General features: G+C 43.0%; 2 protein-coding genes and 1 pseudogene across 7 annotated transcripts in view; 2 read left to right on the top strand and 1 right to left on the bottom strand.

Annotated features, from left to right (window-relative positions):
- Window positions 1–196: 196 nt before the first annotated feature.
- LOC106567103 (P2Y purinoceptor 1-like) lies at window positions 197–2,301 on the top strand (annotated as a pseudogene).
- On the bottom strand, window positions 2,128–6,952 carry LOC106567102 (UDP-glucuronosyltransferase 2A2). Of its 3 annotated transcripts, XM_014135998.2 has the most exons (5): window positions 6,471–6,952; window positions 5,705–5,832; window positions 4,371–4,528; window positions 3,926–4,125; window positions 2,128–3,747 (listed from the first exon to the last, which is right to left on the bottom strand). In XM_014135998.2, exons 2-5 carry the CDS (start codon window positions 5,709–5,711, stop codon window positions 2,502–2,504), a joined length of 1,611 nt encoding a protein of 536 aa, XP_013991473.1. In that variant the 5' UTR covers window positions 5,712–5,832; window positions 6,471–6,952; the 3' UTR covers window positions 2,128–2,501. The 3 variants fall into 3 exon arrangements, with proteins under 3 accessions (XP_013991473.1, XP_013991472.1, XP_045549224.1); XM_014135997.2 differs by lacking the exon at window positions 5,705–5,832; XM_045693268.1 differs by lacking the exon at window positions 5,705–5,832 and having other exon boundaries at window positions 6,755–6,947.
- Window positions 6,953–10,289: 3,337 nt separating this feature from the next.
- The window catches only part of LOC106567104 (6-phosphofructo-2-kinase/fructose-2,6-bisphosphatase), a 31,578-nt gene continuing 17,565 nt past the window's right edge, over window positions 10,290–24,302 (top strand). Inside the window, exon 1 of one of the 4 annotated variants that reach the window (XM_014136000.2) lies at window positions 10,290–10,468. In XM_014136000.2, coding sequence (XP_013991475.2) covers window positions 10,417–10,468 — 52 coding nt within the window. In that variant the 5' untranslated portion in view covers window positions 10,290–10,416. Of the gene's footprint in view, window positions 10,469–20,756; window positions 21,103–24,302 lie in introns of those variants that run through there. The other 3 variants (XM_045693267.1, XM_014136001.2, XM_014135999.2) reach the window with 3 other exon arrangements.

Below are 24,302 nucleotides of genomic sequence, written 5' to 3'. Positions count from 1 at the left end.
CTGTCGATGTGAATGGGAGCGTGCTCGGCCCTCCGATTCCTGTAGTCCACGACCAGCTCCTGTGTCTTGCTGACGTTGATGGAGAGGTTGTTGTCCTGGCAGCACACTGCCAGGTCTCTGACCTCCTCCCTATAGGCTGTCTTATCAGTGTGTGTGTGTGTGTGTGTGTGTGTGTGTGTGTGTGTGTGTGTGTGTGTGTGTGTGTGTTTCCTGGTTGTAGTTGGGTGTGTGTGTGTGTATATGTGTGGGTGTCCTGTTTGTAGTTGGGTGTGTATGCTCTTCTGCATGCCTACCGAGAAACAGGAAAGCAACCCCTATTGATCTCGTAATTGTAATGTATGAGTTAGTGATACAGTTTGTCACATAGACCACAAGGCAATGTCAAACAAGTTTAAATAGAAAACACTGACATGGAGCACTGAGAAGAACTGAGTAGTGCTAGGAAACTGAGAATCTGATTTCATTCAACTTGACCTTTATTTATACAGGTTATTCTCATCCAGATACAATATCTTTGGCAAGACAGACCTGTTTATAATCCAAAACAAATTGAGGAAAGAAAATGAAGACAAACTTTTCCTGTGGACACATTAACATGGACTTTACTCACACGTTCTTACCTACCTACCTTACGTATATGTCAGTGTTTATTGTCGGTCTTGTTGCTAACTGCTAGGGACTAAAATCCTTGTTTGCGAACTGGAAGAAATTCGGAAATATCAACATTTTTGTTCTGAACCTTGGAGTTGCAGATATTCTGTATTTGCTCACTCTTCCATTTCTGTTTGCGTACTACTCAGCAGACAGCCACTGGGCCTTTGGACAAGTCTTCTGCAAGATTACAAGATTCTCCTTCAATTTGAACTTGTATGGAAGTATTGGTTTCCTCACATGTATTAGTGTATACAGGTACCTGAGCATTGTCCACCCACTGAGAGTGATGGGCAGGATAACAACGGGCCACTCCGTAGTCATCACAGCTGTAATTTGGGGTTTAGTCTGCATTGAGAGTATTCCTGATATGTTCTTTGACAAAACATTACACAACTCTTCTACAGGGCAAGTCAAATGCGTTGACACCAGCTCCAACTTCTCTACCAAGGAATACCTGGACTACAGTATTGCGTGGACAGTATCTGGATTTTTCATCCCTCTGCTCATCATATTGGGTTGCTATGGACACGTGGCTGTGGTCCTCTTAAACAACCCCAACATTGACCAAGTGATGAAGCAGAGATGCCTAACACTGGTGTTCATTGTGACTTTACTCTTCTCAGTCTGCTACATACCGTATCACATATTCAGAAATCTAAACCTGAAGACTAGGATTTTGAAAAGCAAAGGCACGTGTGAGGATTGGTTTGCTGGCATCTACATTGCTCACCAAGTCAGCCGAGCACTCGTGTGTCTAAACAGTGCCATCAACCCATTGGTTTACATCCACAGCAATGAAAACCTGCTCGTACATATCACCAGGCTTTGGGAAGGAGCTCGTCGGTCTGTGCCTCGGCTATTCAACCATCGCATCCAGACACAAACCCCACCGTTATGAACTCGCATTGAAATAGCAGTGTAGCTTTGTTTGCTTTCTTGAGAGTCATTCTTCTTTTCTCTCAGCAATTTCTAATGTGTTTATTACTGTGCATATTATTGTTTGAATAGGGAAGTTCAAAGTACAGTTCCCAGATTTCTCTTGTGTGTTTACTGAGCTGTACTATAAATATGCTGATATGGAAAGTACATTGTATTCCTTGCATGGTCATCTGCATGAATGTACATTCCTGGTTATTCATTGTATCTAAGAGATGTAAATATAGAGTATATTCAACTGATAGATGTAAAGATGTTGTAAATGTATAATATTGTCAGACAGTTGCAACTAAGCACACAGTAGACTGTATTGGTTTACGGAGCTTTGTATTAAGGATACGATAAGAGCCATGTGAAAACACAAAGTGCTGTGAATGCATTTGCAGAAGAACAGGAAACGTTTTCACGAAAGGTGTAAATCTGCTTTCAAAAGTTATCACCACGTGAGGATTTCCTGTGTGGTAATCTGCTGCATACCGGACCATAAGGTTTTAAAAAGTTGCGTGTGAAATATTCTAAAGTGAAAATGCAAAGTTATCAAGAAGACTTTCGCTGTTTATTCCACATCATTTGAACGTATTCTCATTTCATAAAAAAAAAAATAATGTCACAATTTACACTGTATATTATAAAATTGATAACATGAGTGAAAGTACACGGCAAATGCAGGATTGCATCATAATAACCCAATAAAACCTTGATTCAAAAAGTGCATGTAATAGATATACCGACCCTATATCCTTGACATATTAGGAAGGTTCTCTACATAAAATACCAGAGACAGACACACTTTGGAAATCCCATTATAACAACCGTCAGGTTTTTTGCAATTGCTTTCCCCATATCTATCTACTGTATGGTTGGATTGTCAGCAGTGTTATAACTAAGTAAGTAGGCCATAAGTAACATAATCACTCCAACTTGGACTTTCTCCTCTTTTGTAATCCTCTTACCAAGCACATACAGGAAACCACAAACAACACCAGAACAAGCAGAGCAGAGCCCAGCAGCAGTGCTAGAACATCCACATTATGATAGACATACCATGGCATCTTATAGGACTCTGAACGTAGGTGAGCTGCCCCCTTGTGTCGCATAACAAACTCCAGCCAGAAGATGGCGCTGTCCAAAGGTTCTATAGGCCGGTCGTGGTGCAACCGTGATAGTCTTCTCATATTCTCTCTGTAGGGCTTCTCTTCATCCAGAATGTCCATCAAAGTCTGTGTTAGGGATTCCACCTCTAACGTTGTAACCTCCATAACTTCCGCCACTCCTCTGGCCTTCATGCGCACCATGTTGTCAAACTGGTCAAAGATGAGAGGGATACCCAACACTGGGACTCCATGATAGATGGCCTCGTAGATCCCGTTGGTGCCCCCGTGTGTGACGAACACTTTGGTTTTGGGGTGACCCAGGAGGTCGTTCTGAGGCAGCCATTTCACTAGCAAGGTGTTGTTGCCTAGAGACAAAGGACTCTCTCCCAGGTGTCTCCACACCACCTTCTGGGGCAGCCGGGCGAAGGCTGAGGCTATGACCTCTGTCATCTCTGGACCCAGTCCACCCAACAGAGTCCCCAGTGACATCACCACCACCCCGTGTTCTCCAGAACTCTGGACAAACTCCTCTAAAGCTGCAGGTAAAGGCTTGGAGGGTTTGCACTGGAACCCACCCGTGTAGACTACGTTCGGCATGGTGGGTCTAGGGAACTCAAAGACGAAGTCCACCCTCATCAGCCACAGATCAGCTCCCTGGATAAGGGATATGACGTCCACCTCATCAGGGGCAAAGTAGCGATCGCACACGGCCTGGTAAGGTGGGTTGGAGACGTAACGATACATGTAGTAGCTGAGACAGTGGTAGAATATGTTATTCAGCCTCTGTGCAAAGTTCATCTGGTCAGAGTTACGGGAGAATACTTGAGGGACGTAGGATAATGGCGAGGGAGCGATGGCAAAGTGTCCCTCCCCGCTGAGGACCCAGCGCACATTGAGAACCAGGGGGAGCTGGAGGTAGTGGGCCACCAGGACCCCGGCAGGGAACACTGGGTCAGTCAGGACCAGGTCATACTCAGCCTCTTTCAGATCTCTCATCAGAGTCTGGTTCTCAAACATGGTGACGACCAGCTCGGCCACCATCTCCTGGTTCTGCCTCAGCATGCTGAACAGATTAGGTCAATCAAAGTAAACAGACAAAAACACAATTTAAACATCAGGCATGTATCAGCATTAAACAATGAACTAGCTTGTGCAAAAATGCAAATTGGCCTCAATTCCATTGCTTTGGGGAGGAATGTGGTTTTGGCTCTGTTAGTCCTGCCTTTGGGGTATATTTGTACCTGAAGAGGTTCCCACAGAACTGCAGGAAGGCCCAGGGTGAGCCCTTGCCCCGCTGGATCTCCAGCGACTTCTTCAGGAAGTGGGCCATGAACTCCTGACTCTCGATGTTCTGGGGCTGAGCCTGGGGCACAGTGATGGAGGTGTAGTGGGGGGAGTGTTCAGCCACGTACCAGCTGGTGGAGGAGCGCAGAACGGTCACCTGTAAGGGAAATACAGTACACTCAGCTCTTGGTTCGGTACATTCCTCTGCATTTGTATTTTTATTTGAACAACATTTCAAAGGTTTCTCAACGATGGCAAATCATAAATCCTAATATTAATGTTAATTCAACTGTATTTTTTATGGGCAGTCATGGGATAAATAGTATTGCAGTACACTTTTTTTAAGTCCATTGTACATATTGTTTTGTTCTCATATCATGAGATTGTCTCATGCTTAATGACCTGGTGACCCTGGGTGTGAAGAGCCTCCACCAGTATCCTCATGTTGAGCCAGTGGCTGCCATCGACAGGGTAGACCAGGACCCTCCCAGCCTCACTGGAGGGCTGCAGGGAGGACAGGAGCAGAAGGACAGGCACTAAGGCCACACAGGACCCCATCACTGTGGAGAGAGACAGTGGGGTAAATAGACTGACATACACTGAGATTCACTATAAATACACTAAAATACTGTACATTGTAAAGACACTGAAATACACTTAACTGGGACACAACAGTAAAAATGAGTACAGAACTGGTAAATTGACATCCATAAACTAAGAATGTACTTTACACACCATAGTTATTTTTCACATTTTGCTTACAAGAGTCAGTGAGTCCTTAGATCAGGGCCTGCTCTGGCTTAAGCGACATATATTTTTTTTATAAAAAAACCCACTTTATACATATTAGGAATTCAGTCGGAGTCTCAACTTACTGTTGAGAGTTAGAGTAGTAGAATAAACAAGGTGCAATTTCGAAATTTGGTAGTGCGTCAGCAGTTTTTCTTTTGTAATGTCTTGACCATGTCAGCTCACATTTTTTAAATTGGTAAGTTAGTCTAGCTAGCTAAATACACCTTGTAGTATTCTTGGCAGAATTACTGATCAGGCACGCAGGGCCTGTTCCCAGGGGCCATGACCTTCAGGGTGCCCCCATTGATTTTGTTAGTCACTCTCACTCAGATATCTATGAACAAGGTATACGTTATGGCAAAATGTATAGAATTGCAGGAAATTTGATTTAAAACTGCATATTTTTCTCCCCTCCTCAAGGAAGAAATGATTAGAATTATATGAAATATGTTCTAAAAACTGCTAAATTCTCTCCCCATGGAAAATGTTTTAGAATTGCAGAAAATGTGCTTTAAAACTGAAACCGTTTCTGCCTGTTGCATGGCACAATGAGTAGAATTGCATGAAATTAGTTTGAAACCTGCAACATTTTTCTCCACCCTATGGCAAAATGTGTAGAATTGCAGAAAATGTGCTTTAAAACTTCAATTTTTTTCTCTATGCGTCATGGAAAAATGTGTAGAATTGCAGGAAATTAACTTGAAAACTCACATTTTTTCTCTCTGCCCTCAAGAGGGGGACCATTAAAATGTTTTACCCGTGAGGTGGGTGGCCCCCAAACCAAATTATGCTTAGGGCCCCCAAAAAAACAGCCCAGAGACCAGCGCAGCCTCAGATCAAAGATTAAATGTACTGTAATTTGATGTGACACAGTTGTTCTGCCAAGAAGAGTTTTGTAGTCCTCAGTAAGTATTGTGTAAAGTACACCCCACCCAATTCCTTACCAGTCATTCAGCAGCAGATAGGAACACGACCTCTTTATGCTGCAGGATGTGTCCTTATCCCAAACTATATCTAATGACGCACAGTATTACTGTACAGGACACTATGATTAAGTTTCAACACAAACCACCTGGTTCAGAGAGAGATGTGCAGGATCAGATACAAGCAACATTTTGGAAAGTTAGTAAAATTATTGACATTTTAAACAAATGACTGGCTCTAATACATTTCAAAATGTAATGTACAAAGACCTTTGATCTCGCCTCCCGAGTGGCACATCGGTCTAAGGCATTGCATCGCAGTGCTAGAGGTGTCACAACAGACCTGGGTTCAATCCCAGGCTGTGTCGCAGCCAGCCGCGAACTGGGTAGACCCATGAGGCGGTGCGCAATTGGCCTAGCGTCGTCAGGATTAGGTTTGGCCGGACACATGCACGCTGACTACAACTGTCGCCAGTTGTAAGGTGTGTCCTCCCTCCAACACGTTGGTGTGGCTTCCAGGTTAAGAGAGCAGTGTCAAGAAACAGTGTGGCTTGGCAGGGTCGTGTTTCGGATGACGCATTGCCCCGTACAGGAGTTGCAGTGATGGGACAAGACTGTAACTACCGATTGGATATCACAAAAAAGATCTTGCTAAAATATTACATGACCCAAACTACACGGTCAACGGGACTTACCATCAGTCATTCAAGTATTTGGATGAATATTATTTGGCCTTGTCAATAGAAACTATCATTTACAAATACAGAACAGCAAAGTAAATCCTTACCTCTAAAATCCATATTTTTGCTTCTTCTCCACCATACAGCTATCCTGTCTGAGCCTCACTCACAGTGAATGAGTAACTACACTGAAAGTGAATATGCAATCTATGGATGCCCCTAAGGATACTTTAACTGTACCATTGCACTTCGTTCAGGCCAGTCAAGTCCGTCACTCATGAGGGTACTCCTAGTCAGTAGATCCAACGGTCAGAGAGCACATAGCAGCCCATCAGTTGTTCTCTCCCTTTCCCTTCTCCTCTGTCTTTCTTTCTTGCTGCCTTGTACTCACTTTTCCTCTCTTGGATGGATGTTGTTTTGAAAAGGTTTCACTCTAATCTTCAGACTTCAACATTTCCAAACCCAAGGCCTCTTCTCAGTTTCTCTGTTGATATATATTTCAGACCCCAGGAAGACTTGCGGTCGCCAAGGTGTGTGCTAATGGGGATCCAAACAAAGAATAAAGAATTTCTTTCCTTCGCTTCCAACCCTCGCCAAATGAAATTGAATCAAATCTAATGTCAATACTTGTGTGGTGGCCCAAGGGATCATTACAGTACAGTAACACATTGTGCAGCCAGCAACTCATTACAACATAATACACCTAACTGTCTTGATTGATTTCGTGCTCTGTTTTGTTACATAGCTACATGTCTGATCAACAGAAGGTTTTTCTTGGAAAACTAGAGGAGCTATGATGATATGTTTTAGTTTTGCTGGCTGCCATCCATGGCTGTGTGGGAGGTGAGGATGTTGGTAAATGGGATGTTGACAAACGAAGACAGACATGTTTAGTGAAGAAAAAGACCCGTTCATAATCCAAAAGGCTAACATAATGCAATACTTTACTAAACTATTTACAATAGGAGCAGCATATTTGGGTCTTGGTTATAAAGCTAGGCATGGCTAGATGTTTTGCTTTCCTGCAAAACTAAACCACCATACCTTGCTTTCTGCATTACCACTGCATATCGGTAAGATTTCACTGGATTATTTTGGGGCCTCACATCAAGAGTATAGCTTGTGTAAGCTACTTGCTGCAGAAATACAATGCTTTTGTGGAAGACGTTACACATACAGCTAATGGTAGCCTATGCATTTTAATGTGCATGCAGTAATATGATGTATAATGCAGTATGACATACACTGATTTCACAAAACATCAAGGACACCTGCTCTTTCTATGACATAGACTGACTAGGTGAATCCAAGTAATTGATGTCACTTGGTAAATCCACTTCAATCAGTTTAGATAAAGGGGAGGAGACATGTTAACCCCTAGAGTTGATTGATGCAGCAGTGCGTCAATCTAAGTTACATAAGAAAGAAATCACCATCAAAATCCGTCAGTTTAAACTAGAGAAATCCGTTTTCTTGCATTGGATGCGTCTGAATCCACCAGTGTCACATTTCTGTGGTAAAACGTGGCAGAGCTAGAGCTGTGTTTGCCAGACCACAAGCCTCTCTTCTCACGTAAACGTCTGTAGCGTCCGAGCGGTTTGACCTACAAATTATTACCACTCGATGGAAAGGGGAGACTCTCATGAAAACAATGGTGTTCTCCGTTTTGCTCTACAACCCCCACAAGTGTTGTCTTCTGGTAACTGGTACCGGTTTTAAAAAACAAATGGAAGTATGAAGGTCATTTTGTGCCTACCCAAAAAAAGGGGTTAAACATGTATAAACAAAATGATATACAGTGCATTCGGAAAGTATTCAGACTGCTTGACTTTTTCCACATTTTGTTAGGTTATAGCCTTATTCTAAAATGGATTTATTGTTTTTTCCCTCATCAATCACTACACACAAAGCAAAAACAGTTTTTTTTTATTCTCAAATTTAAAAACAACATTGACATAATTATTCGGACCCTTTACTCAATACTTTGTTGAAGCACCTTTGGCAGCAATTACAGCCTCGAGTTTCCTTGGGTATGACGCTACAAGCTTGGCACACCTGTATTTGGGGACTTTCTCCCATTCTTCTCTGCAAATCCTCTCAAGTTCTGCCAGGTTGGATGGGGAGCATCGCTGCACCGCTATTTTCAGGTCTCTCCAGAGATGTTCGATCAGGTTCAAGTCCGGGCACCGGCTGGGCCACTCAAGAACATTCAGAGACTTGTCCCGAAGCGACTCCTGCGTTGTCTTGGCTGTGTGCTTAGGGTCATTGTCCTGTTGGAATGTGAACCTTTGCCCCAGTCTGAGGTCCTGAGCGCTCTGGAGCAGGTTTTCATCAAGGATCTCTCTGTACTTTTCTCCGTTCATCTTTCCCTCAATCCTGACTAGTCCCTGCAGCTGAAAAGTATCCTCACAGTATGATGCTACCACCATCATGCTTCACCGTAGGGATGGTGCCAGGTTTCCTCCAGACGTGACGCTTGGCATTCAGGCCGAATAGTTCAATCTTGGTTTCATCAGACCAGAGAATCTTGTTTCTCATGGTCTGAGAGTCCTTTAGGTGCCTTTTGGCAAACTCCAAGCGGGCTGTCATGTGCCTTTTACTGAGGAGTGGCTTCTGTCTGGCCACTCTATCATAAAGTCCTGATTGGTGGAGTGCTGCAAAGATGGTTGTCCTTTTGGAAAGTTCTCCCGTCTCCACAGAGGAACTCTGGAGCTCTGTGAGAGTGACCATCGGGTTCTTGGTCACCTCCCTGACCAAGGCGCTTCTCCTCCGATTGCTCAATTTGGACGGGCAGCCAGCTCTAGGAAGAGTCTTGGTGGTTCCAAACTTCTTCCATGATGGAGGCCACTGTGTTCTTAGGGAGCTTCAATGCTGCAGAAATGTTTTGGTACCCTTCCCCAGATCTGTGCCTCTACACAAGCCTGTCTTGGAGCTCTACGGGCAATTCCTTCGACCTCATGGCTTGGTTTTTGCTCTGACATGCACTGTCAACTGTGGGACCTTATATAGACAGATGTGTGCCTTTCCAAATCATGTTCAATCAATTGAATTGACCACCGGTGGACTCCAATCAAGTTGTAGAAACATCTCAAAGATGATCAATGGAAACAGATTGCACCTGAGCTCAATTTCGAGTCTCATAGCAAAGGGTCTGAATGCTTATGTACTGTAAATAAGACATACAGGTATATTTTTTTTCAATTTAGATTTGAAAAAAATTCTAAAAACCTGTTTTCACTTTTGTCATTATGTGGTATTATGTGTAGATTGATGAGGACATGTTATAATTTAATTAATTTTAGAATAAGGCTGTAATGTAACAAAATGTGGAAAAAGAGAAGGGGTCTGAATCATTTCCAAATGCACTGTATATATATTTTCCTGAGTACATTTTTTTTAACCTAAATAGCTAAATGATCCATAGTATGACCATCTTAAAACAATTCCATATGTCAGCTAGCTGGGCTTGATTGAGCTTGCCTGGTGCAATGGAACCAAAAGAAGAGTCACAGAACTGTAAACCCCTCCCACCTGGCACTACAGGCAGGCTGAAGCAAACACTAATAGTATTTAAAAGATTTCAAATATTATTTCAACTCAGGTCAGAATGATAAATGGGGCGACAGAGTTGAAAAGGTTAAAACCCCCTTGGTGACCTTTGCTCCTGTTATGAGCTCACTCTCCTGGCTGTGTGTGTGTGTGTGTGTGTGTGTGTGTGTGTGTGTGTGTGTGTGTGTGTGTGTGTGTGTGTGTGTGTGTGTGTGTGTGTGTGTGTGTGTGTGTGTGTGTGTGTGTGTGTGTGTGTGTGTGTGTGTTTGTAGGTTGTGAACTGTGAACCCAAGGCTTGGAAAACATTAAAGGACAAGCCCAGTGCCACTATCATATGTCCATGTGTCGTAGAAAGAGGGAGGAGGGGGTGAAGGGGGAGAAAAGGCTTTGGCAGAGAGGTTTGGATACATTGATAAGAGCATCTGGCAGCAGCTCCATAGCCATCCGCTAGTCTTCTTCAGACCGTGCACTCTGCTCTTAGACACACTGAGAATATTGGCAGGGATGGAACTGCCCAATATGGAATACATGATGCGGCGCCGCTGTGACAGTGCAGGTGAGACCAATCATTGAAAAACAAGCAATATCTCTGTTGAGAGAGAGGAGTAGTAAGCTCTGAGATAGTATAGTAAAGTCCAACTTTACTCTGCTGGTTTAGTGCTTTCTATGCACATGTTGTTATGAGCACATGTTGTTCAGGGGACTGAGTGCAGCAGCACAGAAGTACATGCGAGTAAAAATAGACTTGGTGCACCCTGTGATGCAGACAGTACAATATACAGGAGGACAACAGACAGGACAACGTGTTCTCTGGGTTTCAAGTTGAGCTGCCTGAATTTAAAAAGAATGGACACACAGACCAAATGGGAAAGGACTTGGGAAGGTCTGTCCCTCTGCTAACTCTATCTTCTGTTGTTTCCCTCTATTTCCTTATACTGTAGAAGGGTTGTTCCACCAATTCGGTGCCGTTTGAGAAGTATAACTTGATTCCACCTGACTTTAGCATTCTGCCATAAAGAGCACGTTTAACTTAATAAAAAACACGTCTCAAGAGTTTAAATAAAAATTAAAAAAACATGGGTTTAGGTTACTGTCGTCATTGTAACCAATTGTCAACATAAACAAACCTATAAAATATGTTTAATTTTTACCTTTGAAACAACGTCAGACCTTCAACGTTATATCCACTATCAGATAAAAACAGCCCTGCTTAGCTTTTATATTTGTCACTGACTACTATCAATGTGCTATTGTGAGAATCCTTATTGACAGATCTCTTAATAACTAAACATATTCACTGTTGCTATGGAAGTCATTCCAAAGGGCAGATTTAAAAGAGCTAATACATGTAACCATACTTTATAAGTCATATATCATCAATAATACTATTTAGGCCTATATAGCATTTGTAAAGTCATCAACAGCTGTTGGGTTTCAATTCAACCCACGGTTCAACTAAAAATAGTTGAAAAAAATGTAATCTTCAAGTTAATCATTAATATGTTGGATTCATGTCTTCATTTCAACCAAAAATGTAAGTTAAAGAATAGTACTAAATCAAACCAAACTTTATTTAAAGTGCATTTAAAGGTGGAATAGATTTAGTCCTATTCTTTAACTTACACTTTTTGGTTGAGATGGAGACCTGAATCCAACATATTGATTATTAATTTGTAGACAAACTGGATATTGAATTGTGTTTGGTTGTCAACGCAACCAAATATCAACATTTGAAGGAGATCTTCTGCTTGGATACTTCCATCTGTGTCTCTGACTTAGTCTGGCTTTAATTCCCGTTTGTCTACAAATTAATAATTGATGTTGGATTCACTTCCCCATCGCAACCGTTTGTTTTGCTAAAGAATAGGACTAAATTAAATCAAATCAAACTTTAAACGCACTTTAAATAAAGTTTGATTTGATTTACTCATATTCTTTAACTTAGATTTTTGGTTGCGATGGAGAAGTGAATCCAACTTAAATTATTTATTAGGCTAAGTCACATTGGGGTTAGCCTACTGTAACTACTTATGTAATCATAGAAAGCATGCATGTTCAAGATAGCATGCAAAGGTCACAGGTCTGCGGAGATCTTCACAATTGCTATGATAATCTGCCAGAAGCTTAGAACAGCATTGATAACTTGCACCATGTATTTTTTATGTAATCTCAACTGCAATCCAGGTCATTTGGTTCTGCTATTAGATGAAACACAGTACGTTGTTAAATACAGTAAATACAAAATATCTGACGTTGTATTCACATTTGAACTTTGTTGTGCTTTTAAATGGTTGAAAGTGCTGTGATAACACATTTGGGAATTCAACACATTTCTGTCTGTATTTTGAGTGGGTGAATAACAGTTGAAATCTCGTTGATCAATGTCTCAACCAAATATTACCCAAATTTCCACATTGAAATGACTTGGTGTGCCCAGTGGTTATTAAGTGCCAAATAAAGTAACAAGGTTGACTGTAACAGGGTTGACAATTTCATCTTATATAAGCCATGAATCCCCTTTTGACAGGGGGAATGGAAGTTTGTTGTGTGCAACAGGAAGTGCCAATTAAATGCAAGCTTCACACAAAAAAAAATGTCATTATTAAAACATTTCTAGCCTGTGTATGTACAGTATGGGTAACAGGGTTGATGTGTTATGCTCGACCCGCTCAATTTTCCACCACAACACAAAATGGCCAAAAAGAGTACAACCAGCTCACCTGCTTTTACACTATGACTTGACTATTAGATGTTGAATGTTTCTTTTGAAAAACATATTTAAAAAGGAATAGTTTCACCATATTAAAATGTGAGTTCAGTTCATGTAACAGGATTTACCTTAAAATGAGGGACAGACATAAATGAATCACAAATCATATTAAATAAATAATTATCTTCAGAAATGACTTTGGCAAAGCAACAAAATAACTAGGGCTTTACAATGATGGTGAAAACTTGGAGAAATTCTGGGGTTAAATGGGTTAAGAATTTTCCGAGAAGTCACAGAGGGTTGCGGAATTTTGGCATTTTAACAAGTCAAGATTCATATTAAAAAGCTGGCTGATTGAATTCTCCATGTGGTCTATATTAAAAGGAACTTGATTTAGTATAACAGGCTGTTAAAATGCAATATTGGTGCACAATTTCTACTCAAAATATCAAAGGGATGCAAAAGGCACTAATTTCATTGAACGATCCCAGTAGTATTAGTTTTGGTCCTTTGCTCTGTTGACATACAGTATGCTTAACATGGTCCGGGACCGGTACAGTATGCTAGTAGACTAGCTGTGAATGAATGAAGCTAGTCAGCAGCACTTGGCCAGTTGCCCAACCAGGACCCTTCAAGCTCACTGGAAACATGCTAGACATGTTGATGCTTCCTCGTATGAAACCTGATCAGATCATTGGGGCCTGTTCTGGGACGGGACAGTCTGTCTTGCTCAACCAACTGCAAAATATCATCAACCCTCTTGCCATCCTCATACCTCGTGCCATATGGAATGGAACCTCAACCAGCAGATTATGTTCCAAGTAAACATTTTGTATGCTGTTTACATTTCCTAAAAGAGAGAGAGAAAGAGAGAGAGAGAGAGAGAGAGAGAGAGAGAGAGAGAGAGAGAGAGAGAGCGAGAGAGAGAGAGAGAGAGAGAGAGAGAGAGAGAGACCGAGAGATCAGTCCCACACCAAGCAGCTCAGCCTGCAGTCTGTCATTGGCAAAACATGCGAGAAGGGAGAGCAACACAGCAGCAGAATATCATTCAGGACTGAATAGATGTGAAATTCATGCAAGTCGGAACCCCTTCTAGCCATATCCAAAGGTTATGATGACAACTCAGTATGTGACACAGAAATGTGAGGCGCAAGGTGGGAACAGAGGGTTGTGACCCCATGTTGCCTCAGTAGGAAGTTGCCCCAGTGAGACTTTTCCGCTGTGGGTACCAGCTCTGAATCCAGAGCATGAGGCAGGCTGCCTCTGGGCCAGGGAGAGGGGGACGGGGGGACGTGGTGAATGGTCAGGTCTGGACGCCACGGAGGAGATATTGACACCTGCCTGTCTCCTCTTTAGAGACCTGGGATGAACACAAGAGACCTGGGATGAACACGTGTCTGTGCACACAAACACACACACACACATATTTGCAAATATTAGAGCACATACACCAGAGACGTATGTTAAGTCATATCCCAGCAGGCTGGCTGTAATGTCATTACAACCAGAAACCAGGTTGCTTTGATGGCATTGCAACCAGTTTTTCTCATTGGGATAGAGATATGCACATGCAACATTATACAGACATGCTTTTCCTCTATTCACATGGACCGGTGTGTTTCTACACTTTTCTCTGTGCCACAGTGTCTGTCCAATGTGTGAAAATTATGGTTCCTCTCTATGGCTCTAATCTTGGGTTCTCTTTTTTTTAGCTAGGTAAGCCAGTTAAGAACAAATTCTTATTTACAATGGCAGCCTATTGGGGAACAGTGGGTTAACTGCCTTGTTCAGGGGCAGAACGACAGATTTTTACCTTGTCAGCTCTGGGATTCAATCCAGCAACATTTCAGTTACTGGCCCGATGCTCTAACCACTAGGCTACCTGCTGCCCCAGGCTAGGATTGTTTTTGTCAGCCTCTGAAACTCCAGCACTGGCAAAATGCACTGGCAAAACTATACACAGGACTTAGTGAAGTCAGCTCTGGTAAATATCAAAGAGTTGAAGAGCATTAAAACATCATGATGGATACTTATGCATTCTTTCTCAATCTCACCCGTATGGCTCCCTCCTCCTCTCTACTCTCCACTCGAAGATAAACTTTTCAATAGTGGTCCTTCAGAACAGTGTGTTGTGAAAGGCTTACTAAGACAGCACAGAGAGAGAGAGAAAGAGAGAGAGGGAGAGAGGGAGAGAGAGAGAGAGAGAGAGAGAGAGAGAGAGAGAGAGAGAGAGAGAGAGAGAGTTTTTCAGGAACTGTTTTCAGGAACACACTTGCACTTAGCTGTGGTTTACAGCTGCTGCCCAATCATAGCTCATTGCTCAGCTGCTACAGTTCTGTCTATCCCTGTCACTCTATTTGGAGCAGGGAGACCAGACTAAATTCCTAATAGGCCAAACTCTCAGTCGGCAAGGATAGCATGTTCCTCTCTCTCCTTGGGCTCTACTAACAAAAACAGATCTAGACACTGTGATCATTACTGAAAAGCATAAACACTGTCTGTAGGCTACTGCAGAATATTACGTTTGCTACATAACCTTTTTAACATGCCAACTGACAATAGGCATACAATTCTATTTGCCCAGAATGTAGCCGATTAGGTAAATCGGTAACAGTTGGTATGAGGTCTGACACTAAAGATACAAGAACGTCCAGCTGTGTTACGGGCACTGATTCCAGAGGCTGACCCAAAACAACATTGTTGCAGAAGAGGTAGACAGAGCGGCCTTCTGGTCAGACTTCGGAGGCGCGCACACCACACACCGATTCCGAGTATATTACTCGCTAATTTCCAGTCTCTAGATAACAAGGTAGACGAAATTAGGGCAAGGGTTGCTTTCCAGAGAGACATTAGGGATTGCAACATACTCTGTTTCACAGAAACATAGCTCTCTCAGGATATGCTGTCAGAGTCGATACAGCCACTGGGATTCTTTGTGCGTCACGCCGACAGGAATAAACATCTCTCTGGGAAGAAGAAGGGCGGGGATGTATGTTTCATGATTAACGACTCATGGTGTAATTGTAACAACATACAGGAACTCAAGTCCTTTTGTTCACCTGACCTAGAATTCCTCACAATCAAATGCTGACCGTATTATCTCCCAAGAGAATTCTCATTATTGTTGTCACAGCCGTGTATATCCCCCCTCAAGCCGATACCACGACGGCCCTCAAGGAACTTCACTGGAATTTATGCAAACTGGAAACCATATATCCTGAGGCTGCATTTATTGAAGCTGGGGATTTTAACAAAGCAAATTTGAGAACAAGGCTACCTAAATTCTATCAGTATATTGATTGCAGCACTCACGCTGGCAAAACTCCGGATCGCTGCTACTCTAACTTCCGCAATGCATACAAGGCCCTACCTCCGCCTTCCCTTCGGCAAATCTGACCACCACTCCATTTTGCTCCTCCCTTCCTATAGGCAGAAACTCAAACAGGATGTACCCGTGACAAGAACTATTTAACACTGGTCTGACCAATCGGAATCCACGCTTCAAGACTGTTTTGATCACGTGGACTAGGACATGTTCCGGGTAGCTTCAGAGAATAATATTGATGTATACGCTGATTCGGTGAGTGAGTTTATAAGGAAGTGGATAGGAGATGTTGTACCCACTGTGACTATTAAAACCTACCATAACCAGAAACCGTGGATAGATGGCGGCATTTGCGCAAAACTGAAAGCGCAAACCACTACATTTAACCATGGAAAGTTGACTGGGAATATGGCCGAATACAAACAGTGTAGTTATTCCCTCCACAAGGCAATCAAATAAGCAAAATGTCAGTATAGAGACAAAGTGGAGTCGCAATTCAATGGCTCAGACATGAGACGTATATGGCAGGGTCTACAGACAATCACAGACTACAAAAAGAAAACCAGCCATGTCACGGATACCGACGTCTTGCTTCCACATTAACTAAACACCTTCTTTGCCCACTTTGAGGATAATGCTGGCGTGTTTACGGACATAGTCAATCTCTCCCTATCCCAGTCTGCTGTCCCTAAATGCTTCAAGATGGCCACCATTGTTCCTGCATCCAAGAAGGTAACTTAACTAAATGACTATCTCCCCGTAGCACTCACTTCTGTCATCATGAAGTGCTTTGAGAGACTAGTCAAGGATCATATCACCTCCAACTTACCTGTCACCCTAGACCCACTTAGATTTGCGTACCGCCCCAATAGGTCCACAGACCATGTAATCGCCATCCCACTGCACACTGCCCTATCCCATCTGGACAAGAGGAATACCTATGTAAGAATGCTGTTCATTGATTACAGCTCAGCATTCAACCATAGTACCCTCCAAGCTCATCATTAAGCTTGAGGCCCTGGGTCTCAACCCCGCCCTATGCAATTGGGTCCTGGACTTCCGGGCGGGCCGCCCCTAGGTGGTGAAGGTAGGAAATTCCACTTCGCTGATCCTCAACACTGGGGCCCCACAAGGGTGCGTACTCAGCCCCTTCCTGTACTCCCTGTTCACCCATGACTACGTGGCCATGCATGCCTTCAATTCAATCATCAAGTTTGCAGACGACACAACAGAAGTAGGCTTGATTACCAACAACGACGAGACGGCCTACAGGGAGGAGGTGAAGCACGCGGAGTGTGGTGTCAGGAAAACAACCTCTCACTCAACGCCAAAACAAAGGAGATGATCGTGGACTTCAGGAAACACCAGAGGGAGCACCACACTATCCACATCAATGGGACCGCAGTGGAGTAGGTGGAAAGTTTTAAGTTCCTCGGCGTACACATCACGGACAAACTGAAATGGTCCACCCACACAGACAGCGTGGTGAAGAAGGTGCAACAGCACCTCTTCAACCTCAGGAGGCTGAAGAAATTTGGCTTGTCACCTAAAACCCTCACAAACATTTACAGATGCACAATTGAGAGCATCCTATCAGGAATCATCACCGCCTGGTACGGAAACTACACCACCCATAACCGCAGGGTTCTCCAGAGGGTGGTGCGGTCTGCACAACGCATCACCGGGGGCAAACTACCTGCCCTCCAGGACACCTACAGTACCTGATGTCGCAGGAAGGCCAAAACAAAAAGTTAATCAAGGACAACAACCACCCGAGCCACTGCCTGTTCACCCCGCTATCATCCAGAAGGCGAGGTCAGTACAGGTGCATCAAAGCTGGGACCGAGAGACTGAAAAATAGCTTCTATCTCAAGGCCATCAGACTGTTAAACAGCCATCACTAACACAATGAGGCTGCTGCCTACATACAGACTTGAAATCATTGGGCACTTTAATAAATTGATCACTAGTCACTTTAATAAAGTCTACATATCTTGCATTACTCATCACATATTTATATAATGTATTTTATACCATCTTTTGCATCTTGCCTATGCCGCTCGGCGATTGCTCATCCATATATTTATAGGTATATATTCTTATTCCATTCCTTTTACATAGATTTTTGTGGATTTGGTAGTTGTTGTGGCAATGTTAGATTACTTGTTAGATATTGCTGCAATGTCAGAACTAGAGGCAAATGCATTTCACTACACCCGCAATAACATCTCCTAACCATGTGCATGTGACCAATAAAATTGTATTTTATTTGATTTGGCATTACCTGTTTGGGAGTACTGGCACAGGCCAAGATGCTGTCAGACTAATTTACAAACTAATTGTCTGTCTGTCTCTGTTAGAATTTGACCACATCGTTTTATTCAAAAGTATCCTGTTTTTATGCCCATCTCAGCCTTGATAAGTTGTAAGTCACAATTGTTACAGCAAACCCCACAGTGGAAATGGTCCAAATAATGTTACCACTGAATGTAAGACTACTAAACTCTCAGGTGTAAGACACTGTATATATAAGCAGCCAGAGGATATAGGCAAAGCTGGTTGAAAATGTCAGTTTACAACTGGTTGTAATCTTGTTGTAATGGAGTCATTTCAAACAGTTTTCCCTGCCTGCTGGTGTAACGGCTGTCATCGGAACGAGATCAAAGCGCAGCGTGGAAAGTGTTCATGATGTTTGTACAGATACGAAACAGAAAACAACTAACCACAAAACACAGGTGGAAAAAGGCTGCCTAAGTATGATTCCCAATCAGAGACAACGATAGACAGCTGCCTCTGATTAGACATTTTACATTTTTTACATTTTAGTCATTTAGCAGACGCTCTTATCCAGAGCGACTTACAGTAGTGAATGCATACATTTCAATTCATTAGGAACATACCCGGCCAAAAACAAAGAAATAGACAACATAGAATGCCCACCCCACATCACACCCTGACCTAACCAAATAGAGAAATAAAACGGCTCTCTAATGTCAGGGCGTGACAGCTGGCAGGATATATGATCTATTTATCACATGATCTAATCCATGATGCTTCTTCCCTTTAAAATTCCACTGGATTCAATTAAATCTAATTTTATTGGTTGCATACACGTATTTAGCAGATGTTACTGCGGGTGTAGCGTAGCAAAATCCTTGTAAATGAGTAAATGAGTTGTAATGTGATCAGATCAGGGACTGCACATGTCTCATATAAGGCTGTCAGCTGTCTAATTCTTTAATCTGGTTAGTACCTTATTCAGGCAGGTCACCCATGATACTGGTAGGGCATTGTGGAAGGGGATGGGGATGGGCGTAAGCATCTAGCTCTGGTTCAAAAGGTTGCATGTTTGAATCTAGCGATAGAAAGTTGTTTTTGATATTTTTGTTTTAAGCCAACCCCAAACCTTAACCCTTACCTTAACCATTCGGAGTTAATGCCTAAACTTAATCTTAAACACTTTGAAATTTAACGCTTGGAACAAGTTCGAAATTTGACATTTGAGAAACATGGATGAACGTCAAATTCTAACATGAGACTGTGATAGCGTGTTGCCTTATTACCTTAGTAACTTGTTGAACTACTGTCAACAAAGTCAGATATTTTCTGAGTGAGAATGATTGCACCAGAGCTGACAGACAGCAGCAAACATATTGTCTGTTTCTTTTGCTGCTGCAGGCTACAGACAAGTGAGTGTCAGTAACCATAGAGCCAGTTTATCTTTGAACACTGACTTTCAGCTGCCACCTTGTGGCATAATTAATGAACACCACACTGTTTCTAAATGTAATTATAAACTGGGTGGTTCGAGCCCTGAATGCTGATTGGCTGACAGCCGTGGTATATCAGATCGTTTTTACTGCACTAATTACGTTGGTAACCAGTTTGCAATAGCAGTAAGGCACCTTCGGGATTTGTGATATATGGCCAATATACCCTGGCTAAGGGCCGTGTCCTAGCACTCTGCGTTGCGTGACGCATAAGAACAGCCCTTAGCCGTGGTATATTGGCCATATACCACACCACCCCAGGCCTTATTGCTTAAATATACCAGTACACAACTTTTGACCATGGTCCATAGGGCTCTCAAGTAGTGCACTGTGTAGGGAATATGTTGCCATTCGGGATGTAGCCCTTAGCCATGCTGTTTCAATGCTCCTCAGCAGTTAGTGAGGAACATGTCCAGAGGGTACTACTTTAGAGGAAACTAAAAACTCCAGCCAATAGAGAGGAGGAATCACACATGTGGTGACATGGCATTAAAGATAGCAAGAGAAATGTACAAAACCATATGTTTGCTGCTGCAGGCTACAGAAACGTCAGTAACAGAGCCAGTTGATCATTCCTCTAGTCTAGATCAGCGTTTCAAAGGGGAGCTGTGAACTCTGACTCCCAACTGCCACCTTGTGGCATAATTGAGTAACACCACACTGTCTCTAAACGCAAGTGATATTTATACACAGCATGTATCAAGTGAAATAGATCGATAGCATCAAGACATAAAATGTTCTGATCAGTTCATTATACAGTAACAGTTAACTTTGGTTAAACTGTTCATTTTTCATGAGCTTGTTCTCAAAAGGGCTGATATATTTAATGCTTTCGTGCCATGTCACCAACACAACACAGATGTGTGTGACTGTGTGATTCCTCCTCCCTACTGGCTGGAGATTTGAGTTTCCTCTGGCCATGTTCCTCACTAACTGCTGAGTAGCAGTGAAACAGCATGGCTTAACTACAGAGCTATAAATCATGTCCCAAAATCCACCATGTTCCCTACATAGTGCACTACTTCAGGGCACTTTCGTCCTGGCAAGAAACTGTGCACTATAGAGAATCGGGTGCCATTTGGGGCGATATCCTAGAGGACCTCCCCTTCCCACTTCCCCTCGTTCTCCTTGGTAACAGTCAGGTGACTGCGCAAAAATTCATTGAAACAAGCTTCTGTCTTGCTCCTGTCTCCCTCGCTCACGCTCGCTCCGCTGAACCGGGCTTGGAGGACTGTGCTGTGTTGCATGACTGTCTGTCTGTGCTTTGCCGAGTGCCGACATGACCACAGACCAGGAGAAGAATGAGCTCACGCAGACTCCGCTGCTCAAGATCTGGGTGCCATGGTTGGGGATGGGAGGCTGCAAGTTAAATCGCAGGAGAGGCTGTAAGTGAGAAGAACCACTCAGCCTGGCTTTCTGTCAAGTTCTCTCTTTCTCTCATTCTCTGTTTCTCTGTTTCTCTATCGTTTTCTCTCTCTTTCCCTCTCTTCTCTCTGTTTTCTCTCGCTTCTTTCCTCTCAACTTCTTAATTCATTCATTAGTATGAGCCATGGGAAAGTTATCTGAAACAACAGGTGGATGAGTGTTCAAATGTTGCTCTTGTTGCTAAGTTAAGACTGATTGTTTCATATTGTGACACTCATAGATCTATTCTATGGCTTCCTTCTCTCCTCCCCATGCCCTGTGTGTGAGAATAAACGTCATCACGCTGATGGCAGGCATCTGTCTCTCAATGGAATAAGTGGGCCTTGGGATTACAGTGCTGCTCTCTGCTGTCCTGCTTTAACACTGTCCTGTGACCTGCATGACATCATTGGCATGGATACTGTCAGTGGTGGAAAAAGTACTAAAATGGTAAAAGTAAAGATACCTTCAATAGAAAATGACTCAAGTGAAAGTCACCCAGTAAAATACTACTTGAGTAAAAGTCTAAAAGTATTTGGTTTTAAATATACTTAAGTATCAAAAGTAAATGGAATTGCTAAAATATACTTAAGTATCAAAAGTAAAAGTAGGAATCATTTCAAATTCCTTATATTATGCAAACCAGACAGCATACATTTTGTAAATTGTTTTATTTACGGATAGCCAGAGGCATACTCCAACACTCAGACATTAATTTACAAATGAAGCATTTGTGTTTAGGTAGTCCGCCAGATCAGAGGCAGTAGGGATGACCAGGAATGTTCTCTTGATAAGTGCACGACTGGGACAATTTTTACTTGGGTGTCAGGGAAAATGTATGGAGTAAAAAGTACATAATTTTCTTTACTTCTTTAGTGAAGTAAAATTTTATTACAGATACCCCCAAAAAACAACTTAAGTGTTTAAAGTATTTTTACATAAGTACTTTACACCACTGTATACTTTATGCCGACGCTGCAGTCATTCATACAGAGTACACAGGGAGGACCTGGATCACATTCTATATATCCTGGTTCTCCTACTGTATATCATCCCTCTTAGGGGCCGATTGTGACCCAGGTGAAGCGTATGTAAATGGAACCAAATGTTATCATTATGTGTATTCTGACCTTGAATTTAAGCATGAGGATAGCATACTATTCACCCGCTATTCGTTCGGGGTGGAGATCTAAGAAATGAAGGTGTGGCAGAGATGTGTCTACAGATACGCTGTATTCTGACCTTGACTTAATTCCCTAAGAATTCCACAACCTTTCTGCGAGAGGAAATAATGAATATGTATGTTTTTTGTTGATAGAAATAACACCATTCACCTTATCACGAGAGACAAATGTAAAATCAGTCCTATGACAGCAAACTAAAGCATATCAACTTTCCCACAGTCAAGTTAATGAAATGCTGTGCCATTAGACAGAATTTAAATTGTACGGCCTTTTAACTTGCAGGGATGGGCACTCTCGAATGTATTTATTCTTGGCTATCAGACTTTTTCTGTTTCCTATTTCTATCATGTTAAATATTAGCCACTATTAGTATCGACCGTCAGTAGGCCTAATAAACACACATATTCAGTTGGCAATTTACTGTTAGTTCCCTTCAGTTGGTATAGGCTGCATTATCATTCCATTTAATTACATTGTTTCGTTTAGCTTCATTTTTCTTCCTCTGTAAATGCCATCACGTCCATGTGGTTTTTGCTGAGGATCATTAGTAACAGTTAATCATATAAAAAAAGACATGTAGGCTAATTATATCATTACGGAGTGGAGCTCAGACCAAGCCTTAACAGTGTGAACCCGACGCAGGGCGCAATACTGTAATGGCGGTCGTACAAAGGGGACCAAGGCGCGGCCTGTGAAGTGCTCATAATTTACTTTTAATGAAACACTAATACAACAAAACGACCGACAACAGTTCCGTCAGGTGAACATACACTAAACAAGAAACAACAGGAAAAAACACCACTACTAAATATGACCTCCAATTAGAGGCAACGAGGAACAGCTGCCTCCAATTTGAAGGTCAACCCAATAAACCCCAAACTAGAAATCCAACATAGAAATAGAGAACATAAAACAAACAAAAACACCCCCTGTCACACCCCGACCATTCTACCATAGAAAATAACCCCCCAAAGGTGCAGACTCCGAATGCACACAACAAAAACCCCACAAAAACAACCCCAAACCTAAAGGGAGGGAAGGGAGGGTGAAAAAATGTATATGGCGGCAGCTCTGGTTCCGGGCGTTATACCCCCACCGCCCGCTGATCCCACCGCTTCATGGATCATCTTCGGAGGCTTCGGACCGCCAAGCACCGCCGAAGCTTCTGGGTTGCAGACCACCGCCGAAGCTTCTGGGTTGCAGACCACCGCCGAAGGCTCTGGGTTGCAGACCACCGCCGAAGGCCGAGTGCTCACAGCAGGCACTGGCTGTACCAGGTTATGGATGCGCACTGGAGGGAGAGTGCGAGGAGCAGGAATCGGTCTCACCGGACTGGGAAGAAGTACTATGGCCGAGTGCTCACAGCAGGCACTGGCTGTAACGGGTTATGGCTGCGCACTGAAAGGAGAGTGCGAGGAGCAGGCATAGGACTTACTGGACTATGAAGGCGCACTGGAGGCCAGGTGCGTGGGGCTGGCTTTGGAGGCGCCAGACTAGTAACACGCACCTCAGGGCTAGTGCGGGGAGCAGGAACAGGATGTACTGGATTATGGAGGCGTACCGGAGAGAGAGTGCGAGAAGCAGTCACATGCTCACCACAATGAGCACGGGGAGTTGGCTCAGGGCTCACCCCTGGCCCAGCCAACCTACCCGTGTTCCCCCCCAAAAAAATGTTTTGGGGCTGCCTCTCGTTCTTCCCCGGCAGGCTCCGATATCTAGCAATGACTTGGCCCCAAGTCCAGTTTCTCCTCTCCATCCACTCCACATACGACCAGGTGTCCATCTCTGCCCGGGCACGCCGCTTGATCCAGTCATGGTGGGTAGTTCTGTAACGGGGGTCGTACAAAGGGGACCAAGGCACGGCCTGTGAAGTGCTCATAATTTACTTTTAATGAAACACTAATACAAAAACAACAAAACGACCGACAACAGTTCCGTCAGGTGAACATACACTAAACAGGAAACAACTACCCACAAACAACAGGAAAAAACACCCT

The sequence above is a fragment of the Salmo salar genome, chromosome ssa13 (genome assembly GCF_905237065.1).
Source record: "Salmo salar chromosome ssa13, Ssal_v3.1, whole genome shotgun sequence".
Taxonomy (NCBI): domain Eukaryota; kingdom Metazoa; phylum Chordata; class Actinopteri; order Salmoniformes; family Salmonidae; genus Salmo; species Salmo salar.
This window is presented reverse-complemented; position numbering and strand designations above follow the sequence as displayed.